This window comes from Drosophila hydei, unplaced genomic scaffold, assembly GCF_003285905.1.
Source record: "Drosophila hydei strain 15085-1641.00,03,60 unplaced genomic scaffold, DhydRS2 tig00000001-arrow-pilon, whole genome shotgun sequence".
In the NCBI taxonomy this organism is placed as follows: domain Eukaryota; kingdom Metazoa; phylum Arthropoda; class Insecta; order Diptera; family Drosophilidae; genus Drosophila; species Drosophila hydei.
The window spans coordinates 12,438,961-12,461,440 of NW_022045643.1; the positions used below are offsets into that span (position 1 = coordinate 12,438,961).

The 22,480-nt window shown below is 38.8% G+C and overlaps 4 protein-coding genes across 10 annotated transcripts in view; 1 reads left to right on the forward strand and 3 right to left on the reverse strand.

The window, feature by feature from the left end:
* LOC111599827 (glypican-6) overlaps positions 1 to 1,225 on the reverse strand; it is a 41,877-nt gene extending 40,652 nt beyond the window's left edge. The window contains exon 1 of the mRNA XM_023315619.2: positions 301 to 1,225. Coding sequence (XP_023171387.1) covers positions 301 to 655 — 355 coding nt within the window. The 5' untranslated portion in view covers positions 656 to 1,225. The remainder of the gene's footprint in view (positions 1 to 300) is intronic.
* A 739-nt stretch (positions 1,226 to 1,964) lies between these two features.
* LOC111599826 (ATP-dependent DNA helicase Q5) lies at positions 1,965 to 5,697 on the forward strand. 2 transcript variants are annotated; one of them, XM_023315618.2, is made up of 6 exons: positions 1,965 to 2,195; positions 2,251 to 3,549; positions 3,611 to 4,056; positions 4,115 to 4,843; positions 4,904 to 5,261; positions 5,327 to 5,697. In XM_023315618.2, exons 1-6 carry the CDS (start codon positions 2,093 to 2,095, stop codon positions 5,431 to 5,433), a joined length of 3,042 nt encoding a protein of 1,013 aa, XP_023171386.2. In that variant the 5' UTR covers positions 1,965 to 2,092; the 3' UTR covers positions 5,434 to 5,697. The 2 variants fall into 2 exon arrangements, with proteins under 2 accessions (XP_023171386.2, XP_023171385.2); XM_023315617.2 differs by having other exon boundaries at positions 4,115 to 5,261.
* A 271-nt stretch (positions 5,698 to 5,968) lies between these two features.
* Positions 5,969 to 12,695, reverse strand: LOC111599782. Of its 4 annotated transcripts, none has more exons than XM_023315554.2 (5): positions 12,570 to 12,695; positions 7,656 to 7,744; positions 7,440 to 7,546; positions 6,543 to 6,703; positions 5,969 to 6,479 (listed from the first exon to the last, which is right to left on the reverse strand). In XM_023315554.2, the coding sequence occupies exons 2-5, from the start codon at positions 7,675 to 7,677 to the stop codon at positions 6,242 to 6,244; spliced, it is 528 nt and encodes a 175-aa protein (XP_023171322.1). In that variant the 5' UTR covers positions 7,678 to 7,744; positions 12,570 to 12,695; the 3' UTR covers positions 5,969 to 6,241. The 4 variants fall into 4 exon arrangements, with proteins under 4 accessions (XP_023171322.1, XP_023171321.1, XP_023171320.1 ...); XM_023315553.2 differs by having other exon boundaries at positions 12,546 to 12,695; XM_023315552.2 differs by having other exon boundaries at positions 12,472 to 12,695.
* A 1,254-nt stretch (positions 12,696 to 13,949) lies between these two features.
* LOC111599777 (ecdysone 20-monooxygenase) lies at positions 13,950 to 21,822 on the reverse strand. 3 transcript variants are annotated; one of them, XM_023315541.2, is made up of 7 exons: positions 21,617 to 21,822; positions 16,300 to 16,582; positions 15,621 to 16,215; positions 15,380 to 15,557; positions 15,038 to 15,280; positions 14,739 to 14,954; positions 13,950 to 14,677 (listed from the first exon to the last, which is right to left on the reverse strand). In XM_023315541.2, the coding sequence occupies exons 2-7, from the start codon at positions 16,574 to 16,576 to the stop codon at positions 14,567 to 14,569; spliced, it is 1,620 nt and encodes a 539-aa protein (XP_023171309.1). In that variant the 5' UTR covers positions 16,577 to 16,582; positions 21,617 to 21,822; the 3' UTR covers positions 13,950 to 14,566. The 3 variants fall into 3 exon arrangements, with proteins under 3 accessions (XP_023171309.1, XP_023171310.1, XP_023171311.1); XM_023315542.2 differs by lacking the exon at positions 21,617 to 21,822 and having other exon boundaries at positions 16,300 to 16,746; XM_023315543.2 differs by lacking the exons at positions 13,950 to 14,677; positions 14,739 to 14,954; positions 15,038 to 15,280 and having other exon boundaries at positions 15,485 to 15,557; positions 15,617 to 16,215.
* Positions 21,823 to 22,480: the final 658 nt, after the last annotated feature.

Genomic DNA, 22,480 nt, shown 5'->3' on the forward strand with positions numbered 1-22,480 from the left:
TCGTTTCAGCAAAGTTTCTAGACCAGCTGGGGCCATTAGGTTTCGGTTAGTTGTCCGATTTTGCAGCAGGATATCTCGCTGCTGCAATACTTTCTTTGTTCTTCCTATCAATTTGTGTTTCTAACCTTTTACAAACACCGATCTAATTTAATCGAAACATTTGGTTACATTTGACTGCTTTGGGCAGTTTCAGAAGGTTCTGCCTCTTGGTCTCTTTTTTTTTTTTTTTTTTGATTGTAGATTAAGAGAAACTTACTCTTTATTTATATCACATATACATTATTATACTTAAACACTTACCATTGCTGGGCTTTTGTGGTATTTCATTGGCATCGATGCCTCGCGCCTGGAAGATGTGCGAAACGGCGCTGCAGTTGGGGCTGAACTGATCGATTATCGAGGAGCCGCCAGCCACGCCGGCGGAGGAGGAGCTGCCCGGACCAGCAATTGGTCCAGGCGCTGCCAATGCGGCTATTTGGGCGCCACCTACGGAACTGGCCTCTTGTAGCTGGCCCTGTGTGGCTGTTGCTAGCAGCAACAAGAGCAAACTATTGAATATCACAAGGTAGGCGGCATTTGTTGTTCTTCTGCTACTGCGGTGCAGATGTTGTTGCAGATTTTTTTGTTGTCGTTGACAACTTTTCGACGCAAACATTTTGTTGCTGTTGGTGTTGCTGTTGCTTTGTTGTTTGTGTTGCTAGGCTTTGTCACAATCAATCACACACGTTTATCACACGACGCACAATCCATGAATTTTATGACGAAGCCGGCTTTTGCTCTTGGGGCTGTTGTTGGTGTCGTTGTTGTTGTTGATTTTATTGCACTTTACTCTACGCGGTACCGTAAATAAATTTCGCCACAACTTGAGCGAGAGTGAGAGACGGACAGGGAAGAGGGAGAGAGAGAGAGCGGCACACGCACTAATTTACAAAGACAAACGGCACACGGACAACGTAATGCATTACGTTGTTTATGCCGGCATTGCAGTTGCCTGCTGTTGTTTTTGTTGCTTTTGCTGCTGTTTCTTACTGTGCATTTTATGATGTGCAGGTGCAGCCGGTAATATGCTCTTTGGTTTCGTTAACAAAATGTATGAAGTATCAACAACAATTAATATAACACGCACAAAACACGCGCTCAGTCAGACTCTCACTCGCAGACGCACAGCACGCACACAACGAATCCGATGCGAAACGCAACACTAACAAAATACGTTCGTGCGGATCGAGCGCGGAAATTTGACTAAAACTAAAAAGAGAGCCACAACGCTTACATACTGTTAACGAACACTACATAATGCTTACCGAATGTTAAAGCTACGAAATGTTAATGCAAACACCTATGTTAGTGGTGCCTTCCACTGTTACGAAAACAATGCCACAAGTTGAGACATCTGTTGCCGAAAGTGACGTCACAAAATTACTTTAAATATTATTGCTTATTGAAATACAAATAAATATATTGAAACAAATGAACTAATTTTACTAAGCAAGTACCCTTCTTAAATAAAATTTCATATACGTTTTAACACAATTCTCTAGTTACCTTACCGTAAGTGAAAATATTGCTTAAAATGGTAAGCCAACTATAACTACATTAGCAGTAAGCAAGGTTAACTCATGAATTAAATATGCTTTAATTTTCCACAAATTTTAATGATTATTTTTATTTTATAGGACCTTTGCATCTCAGATGCAAACATACCAAGAACTAGTGTTTCTTCAACCCTGTCTGCTATTGTTGGCGGTTAATTTGAATTTTGCGGCAAGTGTTGCAAATATCGAATGTAATTGTTGTTGTTTATGTATTTATTGGATATAGTAATTAAATAGATAGTAATTACAATTTTATATGACTTAACTGTTCGTTCTTAGTTCAGTTATACATTTTCAGCTATAATTTTTAGGTTGCACTATATCGATGTAACTATTAGAATATCGTCTGTTACGCTTTTAAGCACCGCTTCTCCCATCGCTAACCCAGCTGTTTTGGCGGCATTCACGTTAGGATAATACGCAACAACTTCTCAGTTAAGCTTATTTATAATGTGCAGCTATTGTTAAGTTAAGTTTAGTTGGACTAAAGTATTATTATGACGGATAAAAGCGCATTAACTGAGGCATTGGAAAAGTTCTTTGGCCACAAATGCTTCAAATCAGAGCTGCAGGAACGAGCTATCACATGCGCTGTGAAAAGTAAGCACAAGGATATTCGTACCGGGCCTAGCTTAATGTATATGTGCTCTTGCAGAGAAAAAGGATGTTTATGTGTCGATGCCCACGGGATCGGGCAAATCGCTATGCTTCCAGCTGCCAGGCTTGATGTGCGAGAATCAGTTGACAATCGTTTTCTCCCCTCTGCTAGCATTGATCAAAGATCAGATCGACCACCTGGCCAAACTCAAGGTGCAGGCAGACTCGCTTAACTCCAAGATGAGTACCAAGGAGCGCGAACGTGTCATCATGGATTTGCGTGCTGTCAAGACCAAGATCAAATTTCTGTATATAACGCCGGAGCAAGCGGCCACCAAGTTCTTTCAGGAGCTACTCCACTCACTTTACAAACACAATAAGCTCGCATATTTTGCAGTGGACGAGGCACACTGCGTCTCCCAGTGGGGTCACGACTTTCGACCCGACTATCTAAAGCTTGGCGAGCTGCGGACCAAGTATCCAGACGTCGTTTGGTTAGCTCTGACAGCGACCGCTTCGAAGGAGGTGCGCGAGGATATTTATAAGCAGTTGCGGTTGCGCCAACCCGTGTCCCAATTTTGTACTCCCAGCTTCCGATCCAATCTCTACTACGATATTGTATACAAGAATTCCATTGAGGATGATTTTCAGCATTTGGCCACATTTGCAAAGCATTGCTTTGGCAATGAATCCGAGTTTAAGGCCATGCCTAAATCAAAGCGAGGTTGCGGCATCATATACTGTCGCACTCGAGATCAGGTGGAACGCGTCGCTGTGGGTGTCTCGAAGCAGGGTGTCGGTGCCGTGGCCTATCATGCTGGACTAAAGACAGCAGAGCGCACAGAGGTACAGGAGTCTTGGATGCGTGGGGATCAGCCCATCATTTGTGCAACCAATAGCTTTGGAATGGGTGTCGATAAGCCCAGCGTGCGCTTCGTTATCCACTGGGATGTGCCGCAAAATGTGGCCGCCTACTATCAGGAATCGGGTCGCGCAGGACGCGACGGCCTTCAATCGTTTTGCCGTCTTTACTATGGCCGCGAGGATGTACGCTCCATCCGCTTTCTCCTGCAAAACGATGTGCAGCGAGCTCGCGGTCGTGCGGATCGTGAGATGCTCACGGAACGCGCTTTACGTCAATTCGAGCGAATTGTAAATTTCTGTGAACAGATTCGCTGCCGACACAAACTATTTGCCGACTATTTTGGAGATCCCTCGCCCGCTTGCACGGCTCAGTGTGATGTGTGCAAGCGACCGAAGCAAGCGGAAAAGGCGCTCGAGACATTTCAGAAACTCTGCATGGATGCCACCTTCAAATCGGACATTTCATTGCAGGATTGCTCTGATCTTTACGAGGGTAAGTCTCATATCTAGCTTGACTGATTTGAAAGCCTTCTTTAAAATCTTTTGTCTTTTAGGTGGTCGAGCGGGCAGCAAGCGAGCAGCCCAAGATTATGCCAGTGCTGATTCGGACCAAGAGTCGGAGCAAAGTCACGCAGCTCAGGCAAAGCGGATGAAAAAGGAAACCGAAAACTTTATTCGCGAGCAGTTTAAGCTGCGGAAACAATTAAGCTCAGCGCGCCAGCTAGAACAAGAAACAAGCACGCAAATATCACGTGTGCAGCAGGCGCAATCGACGGAGACAAAAATCAGTGGACTACAGCATACGAGTCGAGAAAAATACCTGGACGCCATCATCGATGCACTGAAAGCGAATGTGCAGAAGTGTGAAAAGGAATCGGATCAGCAGCCACGCAGCGCCTTAAGGCACAATGACTATGAGGCCATGGCAGTGGAACTGGAATACGAAGTATTTCGGCAGCAGCGCGTTGCCAACATGTATCGACATGCCCTGGCCAAGCAGGTGAGTAGTCTAACTTGAGAAAGTGAAACTTCAGTCAATGACCATCTACGTCTTTTAGCTGGCGAGCATTAAACAACTAACTGCTAAGACAATGCTAATGCCGATGATTCTTGAATATGTGCCGCGACCGGAGACAAGCGCCAAGGGCGTCTGGACAGGTGGAAGTGTGGCCTATTTTGAACGCAAACTTAGGGATTTAGAGGAGCAGAAGCCACAGTCTATGAAGGAGACACCAAAAGCGCTGCGCGAGCGCAAAGGCTTCAAAGAGGATCAAGCCAAGCAAACATCAATTGCCAGTTTCTTTACCAAAGTCAAGCAAGAAGTTAAGGAGGACGAAATAGCAGTGAGTCCAACGGAACCTTCTGTCACTGTTAAAACAGAGCCAGCAGATGATGCTGACAATGGGCTACTGAAGGATGTGGAGGAGAATGACCGTAAAACAAGTACGGAATTGCCAGCTCTTGAAACAAAAGTAAAGCAGGAACAATTCAACGTTGCAGAAAGTCCGCTGAATGACAAACAGTTGGAACTCGAGTTTGGAGACAGAAAATATAGACTAATGTCAAATGGCGATGGTAGCTACGATACGCATCGAAAAGCGCGTGTTTCGCTCCTAGAACCAGTAACGGAAAAGAAGCCAGTAAAGCCTAAAGAGAACTTCAAATTGAACTTTAGCAAATTGGAAAGAGAAAAGAATGAAATCGAAGAGGAAATGGAAACGAGCATGGACTCAATAGAATTCACCACTGCTAAAAGAATGATGACAGAAACGAAGTCGGAACACGAGGTAGATAAGAAGCTGCCAGAACTAAAAAAAGAATCTTTGACACTTAACGGTGGCTTTCAGACTGCGAGACAATTGCTAGAGCAAAAAAACATGCAAGCGAAAATTAAAGAAGAGCCACAGTTAGAGGAGTCTAGCGACTTGAGAAAGAAGCAAGCATACATTAAAGATGAGCCACATTTGAAGAAGTCGAAGGAAATTAAGTCGCCGGTCTTACAGGAGAAGGCAAGAGATGACTCTCTCAAGGATAAGTCCTCTTCTCAGATGAAAAAAAAACCGCAAGTCAATCAGCAAAAGAACGATGTTAGCAAATCTGTGGTGCAGTGGCTAAATCCCTATTACAAGCGTAAAATAGCCACCAGGGAGCTGTTTAAGGCGCTTGCAAAACTCATCACGCAACGCATTTGCGACGGCAGCCTGGGTAAGGAATACACTCAAAGAAATTTGGGTCCAATTTGTAATTTTGTTTGTTTTTTTTCGTTTTAGGCAACGGCGATGTGTGCAAGTGTTACATTAAGGAAACATTTCACAGCCTCAAGATGATCGAGAATGATCAGGACATTGAGAAATACTTTACAATTTCTATTAAATGAGCAACATCGAATTTTGATACTGCCTTTGCCTATGTCCGCCAGCTCCTCGAAATGTTGTTATTAATATGTTATCAGTTATAGGAACTGTTTTTTGTTGTATGTCGTTAAACCTACTGTAAATATTGATAATCACTTTTAATCCTAATGGAAACAGCTTACAAAATTATCATTTCAAACGTTACAAATATCGCTTGGAAGCCAAGTTTAGATTTTAATGATCGGTTATAAGATCCTACAGCAAAATGCGCATGTTTAATTAAAAATACCTTTTTTGGAATCCTTAAAACAAAAACCGAATTAAAATTTTACAAATTTTCATTTTTTAATATTTGATCAGATGAAAGCATAATAATAATTAGCTTTATATTTATAGAGACTAGCTACCCAATAAACATTGTTATTTAAATGCAAATCCTGTGCTCTACATGAAAAATATATATTTATATATTCAAAACATATAACACAATCGAAGCTGAATATGCAATGAAAACAATTTTGCTATTTTAATTATTTTTCAAAAAATTTATTTGTTTTGTTACAAAAATATTCGGTGTAAAACTTATGTTAGATAGATTAGAAAAAACGTTTCGTGATTCGTATTCTAAGGGCTGTAAGCGACACTTTAACATTTATCAAAAAAACTTCCTACTCATGGGGATTTTGTACATTTTTTTCAATTGATGGCAATTATGATGTATATGGTACAGATATTCTGAACAATTAGCAGGGGTTGGGGCACCGCTTACGACTAAGCACTGTAAATATTACAGTCCAGTTAGACCAGAGTCTGGAAGAGTCGAGTGCGATGTCATTCCAGGTCTCCGTGCACGCCAAAGCGAATGGTGAGTAGCACATCCAGCAAATAGACCAAGGCGGTGACCAGCGAAATGGAAGCGGATGCCATTACCAGATCCAGGCGATGCATATTGGGATGCCAGTAGTTGCGATCCTTTGTGGTGCTCCAGTCACGGAACAGCAGCGCCGTCACAGCCACATACAGGACAAAGCCCAACAAGGACCAAAGCGTCGCAGTGCGCCAAGGCGTGCTATACAAATATTGTACACATCAATTTATATTGGTATATAGATATAGTATTTATATTACTTACAGATCTCCAAATAGAGCCATAATCAAATAGATTGCCGTGTAAATGGTCAATGCTCCAAAAGTCACATAACTAAGTGCCATGACCCTGGGTGTGATGAAGACTCGCAAGTGCGAGTTGGTGGCCGGCTCGTCGATCAGTCCCAGGCAACATATCAGCAGACACTGGCGAAAGGATTCGAATTCGAAATGCGTAATTATATAGATAAGAAAGAATTTAGCTACCCAACCCAGATTTGAAAAGAAAAACTTTATTCCAGGTTACCGTATGACAGAACCAACTAAAGAGTGCAACAGTCGGGAGTGCCCAACTAGAAGCTACCCTTTATTCTGCAGAGTTGCTATTTCAATAATTCTAAATTAACTTAACATTGAACACATGAATAATATAATAATCCAATCTGTGTATTCAACTTCAACAAATGATCGATTATCAGCAAGAAAAAGACAGGAATGCATATGGAGAGACAGACAGAAGGACATTGGTCAACCTGATTAAATTTAATATACTATTATACTATACTACATTATGCCTATATACTTTGTAGCATATTCACACATATTCTTCTAGACGTCCCATAAAATCAATGAGATCAGGATATAATTATAAAAACTCCAAGTCGATGGAACAAACAAGTCACCAACACAGATCAACTGGCGTTACTAACTTTACTATTTCCGTAGGGCTTAAGCATGCTGGAAATTGTTAATCTAATTTTGTGACTCAATGAAAATAGATAAGGCAACTGTCTATAACCAAATAACTGTGACATAATGAATGCATAATCGACTTCTGTTAGTTAATAAATGTTGATAAAAAGGCAAACATTGTTGTCTCCCTCCTTTCGACTATATGCATGTATGTATGGATATATATATGTCTTTAAAGACTAGTACTCACCAGCTCAACAACTTTGATGGTGATGATAGTGTAGGTTGCCTTCTTGCTGCCATTTGTTGTGGCAAAGGAATTGTCATCCGCCGGCGACATTTCGACGCGTGAGATTTCTGTGGGATGCAATTAGTCAATTAACTGATCAATTAATTAATGTTTTTTAATTGGAATTGGCTTGGAACAGTCGAGCCAAGTGCTCCATTTGGAGAGTATAGTCAGTACCTATGGAGCGCAAGTAACTCATCTTCCACTTTATTCTGGTATTTATTCGCACTGCCTACGATGGGGTATTTGAAGTTGTTCTTCGGTATCTATGGAGGTTAAGACGTAAGTGCCTTATTGGGCTCTGAGTTATTTGTTATTCTTTTTATTATTAACTCGAGTGCGCAGTGGAGCGTGTTAAATGCTACAAAAAACTGTGCTGAACATTCATGTCAATTGCTGTGGGGAAGGTCTCCCTCTCATAACTTCCAAATTGGGCTCTAATTGATTGCCTGTACCTAAAATTTCTAAGGGCAGCAAAATGATGTCATCTCTGGATATGCGTGGGTACAGCTCCAAGCGACTCCAGCAATAAAAATTAGCTGTGAACCAGATGAGTCAACAGGCTGGGCCGTTGTCTGTCTTTGCCTACAATGTGGAATTTACACACTCAATCAGATGGCTACAAGGAATACTAGGTATTCGAATACTAAATATTAACTGTCTCTGCATGAAAAATCTTTCGTTTTCATTGAGTACGGCACATTGGCTATGAACACTTAGAACCAAAGGCTAAGATTTTAAATATGTCTTGTTGTATATGGTCGTCTTGTAAAGTGTTCACAGTTTATGGAGCGACCACTAGAGGCGTAGAAATTCAGGAATTAATATATCGATTACAGCGATGACTCTACTAAAGACTAGAAAGTCTTGATAAAATGTGTAAGATATATGAATATTTACCTAATTTAAATAGAATATATAAGATTCTGGCTGTTATGCATTCTATTATGTTTTAAGTATTTAATAATTTATAAGAATGTTACATATCAAATTAAGGCTATTATAGCTTTCTTTCTTTTAAATATATAATTATAATTTTAAATTTATAACACTATGATAACCAATCTCTGCACCTGGATCTTGTTTGACCTCTGTTGCAAATAGACAAAGCCCATTGTACAATTGATTTCAGATAGAGATTGAGATGTTATTATTCAACCATTAAAGTCCATTTGCAGGGGAAAACATGTATTTCTCACATGGAAGCAGCAACTATAGTTCGATGTGATTTTTTACATTTAGATTTACATAGATGAAAAAGGTAAGTCTAGAATTTATTTCAATTATTTTATATATTCAATTTATTTTCTGCTGTGGGCGACGTGTTCAAAATCGGTGAAGCAACCCAAGTCACATATTTTCCACTCATAGTTGCAAATGTGTTTAATAAAACAAATAATCTAACAAATATTTTATTGATAATTTTTCAAAATTGGTTAAATAAAAAAATAACAAGTTTTCAGACTATTTCCACTTTTTTATTTAAATTTGACTTAGAAATCTGATTTATAGAGCATATTTTGAATATCATTATTTCATTCGGGCAGTCTGCCAATCAGTCAGATCAACACTTAAATGTATATCATTTCAAACAACTCCCTAACTGTTTTTTGTTAGTTGATGTGTCAACAATTACTGTTCAGCCAACAATGCGACACTTGGCCGAGCCAACACTTTTGCTGCTGTTGCTGTTCATGAAGAATATTTTACTGCATGGTTGAGTTATTCGGGGCATTCATTCATGCCTCATTGATTAAGACTAATTGCACTGGCAAAAGTCACGTACAATAAAAAATACCATAAACGAGGCACAGACTGGAGAATTACAGACGTAGTTGACCCGCTTCACCTACTCCCAACTATGCACAAAGTTATTGAAATGCAGACGGGAAAACCAGTAGTCGAAAAACCCAAATAAAACCTAAGGTGGGCCAAACTTTCGCTCGAAGGTGTGTGTAGGGGATAGATAAGGAGAGAGAGAGAGAGAGAGATGGTGGGAAGTGTGTAATTCTTTGTTAGTTAACATTAATTCGAAATACTAACAATTATTCTAGTGTCTAGGCTCGACAGTTGTGACAGTTGCGTGTTGTCAAAGAATTATGAATATGTAATATGACTTAAGGACTCGAAATAGTGGTGCACTAAATACCCTATAATTCAAATACTTTATTACAAATTGAACATACAGAAGAATGCAATCCTCAAAACGAGCTGAGCTCATACGATCCTAAAGTCTTTAAGTTTTTACATTCCTTACATTCCTTATAAGGTAGGTGAGGCTTCTTTAAATTCATAATTTTTTAAAATTAAAATATAAAAGATATACAAAATATATATACAACATAAATTTGTTACAGATTTCTTGAGATATTTATATTAAATGAGTTTAATATTAATATTGTATATATTTGAATATTTCTAAATCTCATAATGAATAACTGATATTTTATTGTTTATGATATTTCTTGTTCTTGCCAACTTTATTATGTCATTTCAGCATGAATCATGCAATGAAAATTGCGGCTAAGTTTTGGTAGCAGATTCCGAGACGAAATAATTGTCGTAATGCCTCGTAATTGAGGAAACGACACGACAACATTTTGCGTGTTGATGCTAACAAACTTCTCACGGTCCTCTTCTTCTTTTTTTGCCAAGCCAAACAAAAAACAAAGACCAAAACAATTTAGAAGAAAGCTTAAAAAAGAAAACAAACAAACAAAACAAGCGCTGAATAATGTAAACAAATCGCTTGACCAGTTCAACGGGTTTTGTGAGCAGCTTGGAGCAGAGAGAGACAGAGAGAGAGAGAGAGAGCAAGAGAGAGCGGGCGAGCGCAGGAGAGTGAGGCAGCCACACCTGTTTTGCGCTCGCGCAACCACAAAGCTGTCGCTGTCACTCTCGCGCACTTCCCACCGCTCTCAATGTGTGTATGCCCAATATTTCGACCGGCACTGTGCCTTAACCTCGTTTCGCTTTCTGTTGGCGGTATCCGCGCAAGGGCTTGGCGGGCAGCCCTCTAACTGGTCTGGCCTGGCCAGCTCTGCGTGGATTGGGTCATCGACTTGTGAGCAATGTTGCTGTTGTCGTCGTGGTCGTCGTTGTTGTTGTTGCTGTTATGTTTTTTGTTTTGCTAAGCCATTCTTGAGACGCTTCACTTTTATCTCGATCGCTTTGCGCAGCCTCTAAAAAAATTGCCATATTTTTAGTTCACTTTCCAATGCGCATCTAATGCTCTTTAAATAAATTCACAAAACGTCACAGAAACTGGTTTTTCATGTAAGTTTCGAACGTATGACACCCCCAACCTGCTTCTTGGTTGCATTAGCAATTGTCTCTCTCTCTCTCTCTGTCCCTCTCTAACTCTCTGTTTGGCTCAAGGGGCGTATTACATTGGCGCCTACTGTACCTAGCCAGGTTGTTGTTATTGTTATTGTCGCCTAAGGGCAAGCAGTGTAAACTGAGTTTGCGATTTGTTGACCTCATTCCTCAGTCTCAGTCAGAGCCACAGTCGCAGTCGTCAGCTCCCTCCCACACGTTAGCCGTTGTAATAGCTTTTGGGCTGGACATGCAATTTGTTATTCGATGCTTAGTTGTTGTTAACTTTTTCGTCGGTTGTTGAGTTAGTCGGTTGCCTAGGCAGCGCAATTGGCGAATTCAATGACACAGCTAAAGGAAGGTCAGTGTCAGCGAGTGTTAAATTGTGTTATTCCTTCAATTCCACAAACACTACAGCGAACAGTTAATGGCTACATCAAAAAGGTAGTAACTAGCAGAGTTTCATGTTGTTAACTAAAACTGAAAACTGGTTGCCACCAACTGAGCGATACTCGCTCGCAATTCAAGAGGCACTTAAGACGGGCAAGCATAAGATTTGCTTGAACATAAATGTTTACTATATAAATATAATAATAATATATTTTATAAGCATATATACTTTATACATATATATGTACATATCTTTATATATATATATATATATATATCTTTAGTAGTATGGATTGTTATGAAGACTAACTAAATTTGCATAGTCCCTGGTGCGAAATATATATGGGCATGTATAGCGATATAAATATAGATCTATGCAGAGAAATATGTAAGCTCATAAAGAAAACGTTCCTTTAAGAGACATATATATATAAATATATTTCTTTTTTAAAGTCAATTTCTAGACACATAATATAACTACTATGTTTTATCTATTTCCTAGATATTTAGATATAAATCTATGAAGCTAAATAGATAGTAAAATATATAGATACATATTATATATCGAAGATAGACATACACTTTAGAGGTCATTCTCTAGATATGCTTCACATAACTAATACTCTCTCTTAAAGATTGTCCATAGAGTAGTGCTTATACGAACCATTCAATGGTGGCTGAGCCGCTGTGACAACAAAAGCCCTAACAACTGTACAAAGTGTAGCATATGCATATATGTATAAATGCTCATATATATTTTAATATATTTGCTTGTATTTGCCGACTTAAGTAGTTCTCGAACAGAGCTTATAACTCGCAGTCAAAACACGCCCAAAATTAGTTTCCGTGAATCATAGAGCAAACAATTTGTTAGCTAGTTCTAATTATGCACAATTAGCACTACTCCAATAACAACAACAACACATCGTCACGCCCTTATTGTTGTCCTTGTTGTTGTTGTTATTGCTTGTTTACTGTACTGCAATAACAATTAGTTTTCGGGTGGGGCACAGCGAGAGCATCAGATCTTATAGATGAGAGCAACGATCTCCGGCTCTCTGAATCTGTCTCTGCCTCAGTCTCAGTCTTAGTCTCCGACTCAGACTCGCTTTGATAGTATTTGATGCACTTTTGCGTGTTACCACAAAGTTAGTTAAAACTATTTTTACATGTTTACAAATGTTTTTGGCTTTCAAAAACAGGTTTTCAATTCAGTTGTGTGTGAGTGTGTGTGTGTATGTATGTGTGTGTGAGTATTACAACATATTAGATATATACAGTTGCGTACATGGCTAATACTTATTAGAGGTGCAGAAAAGTGCAGCCAATTGATGCTGTTAACCAAAACTAAAACACGTTTACAGTGAGCCAACACTGAACACACACAGATACAGTCAGAACTTGAAGCGCGCAATTCAATTTCTATGTGTATACACAAATATTTTCTATTTCGATTCGTTATTCCTATAATCCGTTCAATCGGGAAAGTTTGAAACTGAAACCGACGACACGACAACGTCAACTGTTGTAGCTTACGTATAGCCCAAACCGTTCAGGCCCAAGCCCCAGCCCCATAGGCAGAGAGAGAGACTAAACCTAAGACACACATACAGCGAGACAGAGAGAGCGAGAGTGAGAGCCACGCGCAAGCACACACACACAGGCAGAGCGAGCAAGCGAGCATAATTGAAAAAGCTAAGAGAACAAGCGCTTGAAACATGTTTGGAAACTTCAAAGCTAACCAAAGTGTTAATAGCTGCACAAATTAAAAAAGTTAACTATGAAAATATATATATATGCCAACTATTTTTGAAATTGGTAAATAGTTAATTAACACCTTTTTCAATAGAATAGTTCAGTTATTATTAGGTTTGCTTGAAACAGATATTTAAAAAACTGCTAAAGGGGCCAGCACTGTAATGGGACTTAATCGTGTTTCAAACCAATGCAGAACGCACCTTGACTAATATATTAGACCACACTGATTTAGGGATGGTTGCGAACTATGCTAAATTCCCTTACATTGCTTCATATTTCCCCTATCAAATGCTAAGGAAATTTTTAATTTCCCATTTACAATTTTATTAAACAATTTAGTCAAGTTGCAAAGTATGACTTGGTCTGCCATACTTTTCCCAATAAGTATAAGATAAATACTTAAGGGAGTAATATCTGTTTCATCTGATATTTAATTAAATAAAATATTTTAAATTAAATACAAGTGCTGAATATTAACAAGCCTTAGCCGTATTAAAATGTCACACTCAAGCGTACCTTGACTAATATGTGAGCCGAATTGGCCACCAGTGTGACATATCAGATTAGACGGCACATCTTGACTAATGTGTACGACGACACATTAGTTATGGTTGCAAACTTTGATCAAGGAAAAAGTACTTTAGTTTTTATATCCTTTATCTACTGCAAACGACATTTGTAATGCCTTCTGCAATTCTGTGATTCATCGTCTAATATTTTCTATGGGAAAAAAGCTTTAAAATTTATTAAATATTTGTAATTTTTAGGAGTCATCGCGCGATGTAAATCTACTCTAAGCAACGTTTCAGAAATGAAAAACATCAGATTTGAAATCTCCAAAGGAATTATAAACACAGTTTAAAGTATTGACTTTATTTTTTCATAATTGTTTTTAACTCTCGTTTTTTATGATTTAACAAAAAATATACACAGCTAGAAAACTAGGAAATAGAAAACTTGAATAAATACATATTTGTTAACTGTACAGAGCATTACGAATTAGTTGTTTGTTTTTGTTTTTGTTGTTGTTTTTATACATATTACATTAGGTGCCACCTCAATATTGAAACAACAAAACTTAAATACAGTCTTTCCGTTTACAGGCCACAAAAATAATTGCCGCTACTTAAGAGAAACAATAACTAGCTACAACAACACAATGGAACGTATAGGGAACAGCTACGAGTCGGGTAGCTATAGTTCCTATAGATATATAAATGAACTCTACTTTCTAGATATTTTTTGTATATACAGTTTGGTGTGTTCTTTTGTCACATATCTGGGTTATACTTTAATATATATATATATATTTCTATTTTGTATTTTTCTCATTTATGAAAGGCACTCGCATATTGGAGATTTGGTGATAAAACTAAAGCATACTTTTTGGCTGCTGTGTTAAATGCGTATGCCTGACAGAAGCTGAATGATATTTGACGAACCCAATAAGTTATGGGAACATATTTAATTTGCTGTGGGAGAATAACTGTATTCGATCCATACGATTTTTGGTTTTAAGGAAAGTTTTTTTAAAACTCTTGAGCTCCAATTCACAAGCGCCTTTATAAACAAGTGTTTTGCCTTCGGGGTTTACTTGCTATACAAACGCCTCTAATCAATAGGTTTCATAACTCGCGGTCACGCAGCCTTAAGCTCAGCGGCGTTTTGGGTGCTAGGAGGAATTCAAATTCCGTTTCCAGCGGCTTCACGAAGCTCACTTCGAATGCCAATACAAGCTAAGGATTGAAGGGTTATAACTATTAGATACATAAGGACATATATTATTTATGAGCTAACCTTGGCAAGCAGCAGCACCACCTCCATTTCGACGAAACGCTTGCCGGGACACGTGCGTCGTCCGACACCAAAGGGCACCACAATGCTGGCACTGTCCACGTTCACTGTGAAGTTACCTGAGCTGGAATCGATCCAGCGCTCGGGGCAAAACTGCTTGGCCTCTTGAAAGTTGGTGTCCTTGTGGCAGGCGATCATATTCTGGCACAGCACCACCGTCTAGATCAAAGTAGTGTTAAGAAAGACCTGTGTTTAGAGACTACGGTTTGCATACGGCTTCAATATGGGCGTTGAATACTCACGCCCGCATTCAAGGAGTAGCCGGAGAGCTCCATGTCCTCTTCAAGGATGCGTGCCAGGCAGAAGGCGGTCGGTCTAAGCCTATACGATTCCTGAATGCACGCCTTGGTGTAAGTGGCATTTGTCAGAGCGTCCTGCAGAATGTTCGTGTCACGATACTCACGAAACTCGTCGTATATACGCGGCATAGCTGAGCCCTTACCCTCTGTCACTGAGCTGAGTACAAAGAGTAAGGTGTTGGCTAACTAGAAAGAGAGAAACGAAGTGGGTTCAATTCTCATCTCATTTTATCTCCTCTGTTCGCTTCTCTTATCATGTCTCTTCTCTTCTCGGTTGTCTCTTACCGTTTCAATACCCGCGGCTATAAAGTCAATTATGGCCGACTTCTTGTCCCGTATGTCCAGCTCCTTCAGCTCGAGTATATTAAGGAATACGCTGCGTAGGCCGGCTACATCTTCATCCTCGCAGGCCGCCGACTTCTTGTGCTCCTCCAGCTCGTTGTCGATGATCTCCGAGATGACACTGTAAAAATGCATTAGTCATGGCTGCGATGCTAGCTGCCACATGTCGTATTCTTATACCTACTCATAGATCAAGTCTTCGGCTCGCGCGAACTCCCGATATGTCTTCGTGGGAAAGTATTTCCAGAGTCCGAGGCCGTAGTACGAATCGCGCTGAGAGATAAATAGCTGCTTGACGGCCGCCGCAAGTTGGCTGATCTTCTCCGGCTGGGTGGCATTGACGCTCAGAAAACCCATTCGCCTGCCCAGCATCAGGGTACAAACAGCTTCCAGACCCATCAGATTCGCCAGCTCCTCGAAGTTAGCCACGATCTGAGTCTGGGGGTCTCGTTTGGCGCGCAGCAGCTCGACGAAATCATCACAGACGGCGTTCAAGGCGGGCAGAAAGTTCTGCAGGATGCGCGGCGAGGTGATGCTGGAGGTGAGAGAGGACCGCAAGCGATGCCACATGGGTCCCTGCTCGTTGACGATGCCAACACTCGCATAGCGATCGGGTCTCGATTGCCGATACATCACAATGATTTCGGTTGGCGGGCGAAAGGGATATTTGCTGGGATACTTGAGCACCTTATCCAGATCCTCGCGCTTGTACAGATGCACGATGGGCACGTTCGAGGGCATCACCTCGAGCACAATGTCGCCGTACTGACGGTTCAGATCTATGAGAGAGAGAGACAAAGAGATCGAGAGAGAAGAAGAGAGACTATTGGCATGTGCTGTAGTATGCAGTGAGAGTCTTTCACCTGCGTAGACCTCATGCAGCTTTGTCATTTTGTAGCGCCGAAAGAAGATGAGGAATATCCATTTGGTGCCCAAAAAAGGGATACGCTGCGGTCCAGGTATGTCCCAGATGCTGCGCCGCTTCCTCTGCTCGATGGGCGTCGCATGATAACAATCCTCGAGCGGCGTATTCTTCAGCAGCGGCTTCAAATAAATCGCACTGATCTTTTGCCTATGGATCGCGCAGTAGCAACCGAGTACAAGTGCCAGGGCGAGCAACAGTATCACGGCCATTACCATTGGACGCTATAAAGAGGGGAGTTGTGGACGGGGATAGGGTTTACTTGACGTATTCAAATTTTCATATATACTTTGTATATTTTATGCAAATTTTCTCAACTGAAACTTCAAACACTTAAGCTGATCAACTTTTAATTGATTTCATGTACAGCACACAAAGCAAACCGGTCCCTGGCCTTAACTCAAATGTTGCTTTAATTAGAAATTGGCACCTAGATTCGCTAATCATTGATTTTGCATTGTGTTTGGGTGTATCTGATAAGAACATTTTTGGCTTAACTCTTTTGTTTCGTCGCACTGATAAGATAAAGCCAGTTCAAGGTTAAGTAAAAAACCTAAGACACTGTGACTTGCGAAAAGAACAATTGGGCAATCGAGCAAAAAAATAGATAAGAACGTTGAGCTCGGGTACAACTGACTGAATAATACTCGTTCATGGAAAATAAAAATTTTAATTGTGTCTCTTTTCTCAATGCAGCTTAGATATCTGTGGAGTAGCTTAGCAACTGTGTCTGCTGTGAAGCTGATATCAACAATAACCAAAATGCAAAACATTAAGGCTGCAGCTGAAGAGCAGAGAAAGATAATCTTAGCCTTTGCCACCCAAATAATCTATTTAATAAATCTTAACACTACCAGATTGTATCGTTTTTAATGTCCTCTAACTCGACTTATACTCTTACTATAATATTATTATTCAAGAATAACTATTTTAACTACATAAACGAAAGTCTTGCGCAATCAAGAAATAATATATTCTGTATATTAAAAATAATATATATATATATATATATATATATATATATATATATATATATATATATATATATATATATATATATATATATATATATATATATATATATATATATATATTTATTTATTTATAAGTATATATAAATAAAGTAAAATATTTTACTCAAGCCACTCCTGTTTCTACAGGCGAAAGCACTTTCTAGTACTAAATTATTATTGTTGCGTATCACGTTTATGAATTATTTTTAACTTGCGAAATAGGCAAAAATACATATGTATGTATATATAGCTATATATGAACGTATTTTTATACCTTATACATTATTAAGACGTCATTGCTCTAAGCTGTCGTAAACAAAACCCGAAAAAGAAGAAGTCGAAGTTTTATTTGCGCATTGGACTATTGCGTTGTGTTGTTGGTGTAGAGAAATACTTGATAGAAATTGTGAAATTCGAATTCAACCAAAACAAAGCCGAGCGCAGAAGAACTGAGAGTAAGGAACGAAAACTTTCCCATCGTCTCGGCTTACATAATAAATTACATAATATGCTTTCTAATGTCGCATTCTGGCTGGTCGATGCTTTTTTCTCTTGTTGACTTGGTGCCTGCGGCTAGGTTGCTTCTGAGCCGGTTTTTACAGCCGACCTGTGGAACGGGGGTTTCTAACGCGGCTCTAACGACGACAGCCAGCACGCGAAGACATTCACTCGTTCGATGCCGACTCGACTCGATCTATCTATGTATCTGCATATTAATCATGGGGCCGCCAGTCGACGAGACGAGATCTGTGCTTAGAAGAATTCGCAAGAATTCTTATTAAAAAGCGAGTTTTTTCATCCACTACTACTACTACTATGGCTAGCTGCTTGGAAAAGTGAGAAGCGCTTAGAACGGTGCACGCGTCGCCCCAGAGATGAGGAAGTGATTAACAGCAAAGAAGGAAGTGCTGAACTGGCTATGATTTCTATTTCTTGTGTTTCCACTTTTCGCAAGCCACAACCATCTACAAAGGCAATTGAATTGACGATCGACTCCAAGAAGAACCTCTATTTGAAAGCGAGTTGGCGACATTCAGCCACAGCCCAAAGTCACGTAGATACTCCAAATATATCTCTAAGTCTAATTCGAAATTTCATTATCTTGATTTCTTCGCAAATACATTGTACACTTGGTGTCTATTTGATATAAGCTGTATGAGTGTGTGTGAGCTGGACAAACATCAGTGGGCCAGGTATCTGCTGTTTATGACCGATTGATCATTTTCAATATATACCTTTGAGAGCACACAAGATAATTATGTTAGGCAATCAAAACTGTGAAGCACTTCCCCTGGTTAAGATCTTTCAAATTCTAAATGTAATTTGGAACACGTCTACATGTATTCAAAATATATTTAAGAATAAATGCTATATATCAAGATCAATTTTAAATTTTGGAAAAATCTCAAAATAAATTATAAATTATAAAAAGTCTATAAAATATCTGTTTATAAGTAATTAATTCAAAGATTAGTGAAAATATTTTTTAAAGTCATTTTCATATGCTTCATGTAAATGAAAAAGATTTATTAGAACTCAAGCCAAGCAAAGGCTTTGAAGAGTATTTGATTGCGGTAGCACTGTGAGTGGTTCTAATTATTCAGCAAGTTTTCAAGCAGTTTTGTATGTCTCACAGCCCACTGTATGGGTCGCACGCCCGTCTCAGAGCTCCACGCGAGCTGTGGCATTCCTTAGCTTAATTTGTTGATCATTTTTCAGCTTTCTTCACTTGTATTTCTTCCTTGGTATTACCTTACAGCTTTCGACGAATGCTTTCCCAAAAACAAACAACAAACCCCAAAAAACTCAAACAAACAAAAAACAATATAAAAATGTAAATAATTTCGACAAATTCAGCAAATTAGTTCGCATTGAACTGATTCCTGTGGCGTCTGGCTGTCCAAGTCCAAGTGCAACTGCAAATTAATGTTGACACCTACATAAAATTATTCAGCAATTGCTTAGTTACTTTGTAAAAAATATAAAAATCTCGTACTTATACAAGGCGACCTGCAAACGTAGCTAAAATGTGCCACAAAAAAGCAGTTTAAAAAAATTAAAAAAAAAAAATTTAATATGAAAAAGTGTTCTACCAATTAGCCGATATTTTGTCGTTGTTTATTTTGCGAAATAAACAAGTTTGTGTTTTCATCAGAATTTACATAAAGTTTTGAACATATTCTTGGCTATTTTTTTATTGGCACATTTTTCACAATTTATGCAAATCAACCGAATCAAAAATAAGATATATATATATATATATATAAATATAAATATATATAAACAAAATAAAAGAAGAATAAAAGCCACGCGATTCGCTGCGCAGTTACAGAAGAAGAAACCTCAGCTCAAAGCGTAGAACGCTCAACATCAGCAGATTATGTCACTACCGACTGACCATATAACATTGCACACGCAACGGAACCCAAACGATCCGATGGTTCGTTCATGGTCACGGCCAAGTCTCAAGCCTCAAGCGACAAACAGCCAACAGGCAAGCCAGCAGCAGCAGCAGCAGCAGCAGCAGCCAACTGGCTAGGCAGCGGACTAACAATTTTTCGCGCATAGCATTTGTCAGCTGACGGTGTGAGAAAGAGAGAGAGAGAGAAAGCAAGAGAAAGAGAGGGAAACAGAGTAGGAGATAGGCCCCAACACATTAGCTAAGCCCTGTCCGACGTTTGGCTAAGTTCAATGTACGGCCAACGACGCGCATGAAAACAACTGAACAGCTGAATAGAGGAGTCTGTAGACAACCTCCACCTACCTGCCTAACCAAACCAAACTCACCTGCCCACCTGACCACCTGCCCACCTTGCCACCTTTCCATGGTTTTGAATCGTAATAGAGAGAAATAGAGAAATTTCGCATTAGATTATTGCAGAAGCGCTAAGGCCTCGACCAAACTAGCTTTGGGCTTTGCTGTTGTTGTTGCTGTTGTTGTTGGCTTCGCCGTTGGCTTTGTGAATTATTCAATACCTGGAGAATCGTTAGAAGTGAAGTGTAAGAACCTCAAAGGGCACTCCTAAAAATTCTTAGAATAACACGGATCGTGCAACAACAAAATCAAAAAACTTAACAAATTATTGAACTGCATGAATTGGAGTTCCCTTTATACATATAAATAAATATATATATATATATATATATTTATGTTTATTAGATGTGCTTATATAAACAAATGTATGCCATAAGTTCAAGCAATCAAACGGCAAATTTATTTTTACAAATTTCACTTGAATTTAAGTTGAGATCATTAAAAATTTGGTATGCGCGTTTACAGCCCATATCTTATACTCGAAAATTACATTTCAGATCAAAGTTAAAAAACCATATATATCATTGCCCTGAAAAGTGGCGGTCAATGCACGTTATTTAAAACACACAAAAAGAGAGAAACAAACGATTTTTAAAAATAAAAAACAAGGAGTGACTGGTGATCACTTTGAAAATGTAAAATGTAAAATTATTTTGCTGTGATTATAGCAAATCGGGCTAACAACAAAAGGCAAATATCAATTACACAATTTTGTTAACGATGATAATGAACTTGAGGCGTACATTTATATACATATTATTTGATGACAAAAGAGAATTATTTCTATACGAAATCTGCGTGCTACTACTGTCTGCTAAATAATAATGAGTAATTCATTAATAAATAAACAAAAATCAGTTGCAGCCGAAACGAATTCGCACTCAGAGCGCCCCAAGCCCCAGTCGATAAGCAGGAGCAAGAGCAACAGCCGTGAGTAGAGCCGAGAAGCTAATTGTTGTTTAATGTTTGCCAAAGTAATATAAATATTTATATACATATAATGCAGTAATATTTTTATATGTTTTCTGATTTCATTTGGATGTGGCATATATTTAATAATAAACTGCTTTTGATTGTGAAACTTTTACACTTGAAGAAAAGCCTGGGTATAGTTATTCAGCTAAGGCAACCCCAGAAATTGTGTGTATATTATTATATAAAATACAGCAAGCATATAGATCAGATTTGTCCAAGAAATCCATATACTTTTTTGTGCAAACTTCGACCTTGACCCATTTGATCTGTGGGTGCCTAAGCCAAAGTAGGCCACAATCCCTACTAAGACAACTCACTTATTATATTCAGCCTTTGTTTAGGACTTTTCTTAGAAATTTGTTTGATACAAATTTTAAACTTCAATTTATTTTAATATTTATTTTGTTTATATTTTTTTTTTAATAATTTTAAATATTTTATTTTTGCCAACTTACCTTATTTTTGTATTATTGGTTTGAAATCCAAGCGAAGATCCGTTATGTCGTTATTAATATATTTTTAGTTAGCATTTTAGGCATTTTTCACTAAGTTAACTTAATTTTTTTATTTATTTACTGACAAACATATTGCACTGCATAACACATGCATGCATGTATGTATGTATGTATGTATGTTTGTATGTATGTAAGACTATTATCACTAACCGGCATTTGAATTGGTTTTCAATTATAATATATATAAAGAACTAATTGATATTTTCTTTTTTCTAGAATATTTTATAAATATTTTAGCTATATTGCACATTGATAATATATTTTTTGATTATTAAAGCTCTTTATTGCTGCATATTTTCCTCGATCTGCGATCTCTCTCGTCCTCTCTCTGGCTCTCCCCTGTCTCTCTCCCTCTCTTCCCCTTTCTAATCAAAATCAGAAGCTCCGCTCCGTTGTGATTGCTGTTGCTGTTGGTAATGTTGTTCTCGTCATGGTTCCGAAAACAATAGAATATGCTCAACTTGATTTTTAATCACATCCAGACATTGCACTTTTGCACTCGTACTGGGGATTCGTAATTGCTGACTGCCTATTGTTGTGTGTTGTTGTGGTATGTGTGTGTGTGCGTGTGTGTAATCAAAACTGCATCCGTATCCGTTCAATAGAAATATTCGGATTTATATTAATATATAAACATAGACGTGTGCGTTTCTCTTAGCGCTGTCCAAGCCCGAGCCACGAAACCGGAGGAATCAACAGAACAGAACAGAACAGAACAGAGCAGAACAGAATCAGAATCCGATTCAGAATCCGAAACAGTAGCCGTAACCACAGTGCCCGCTGCGATGACAACTGCGACGCTTA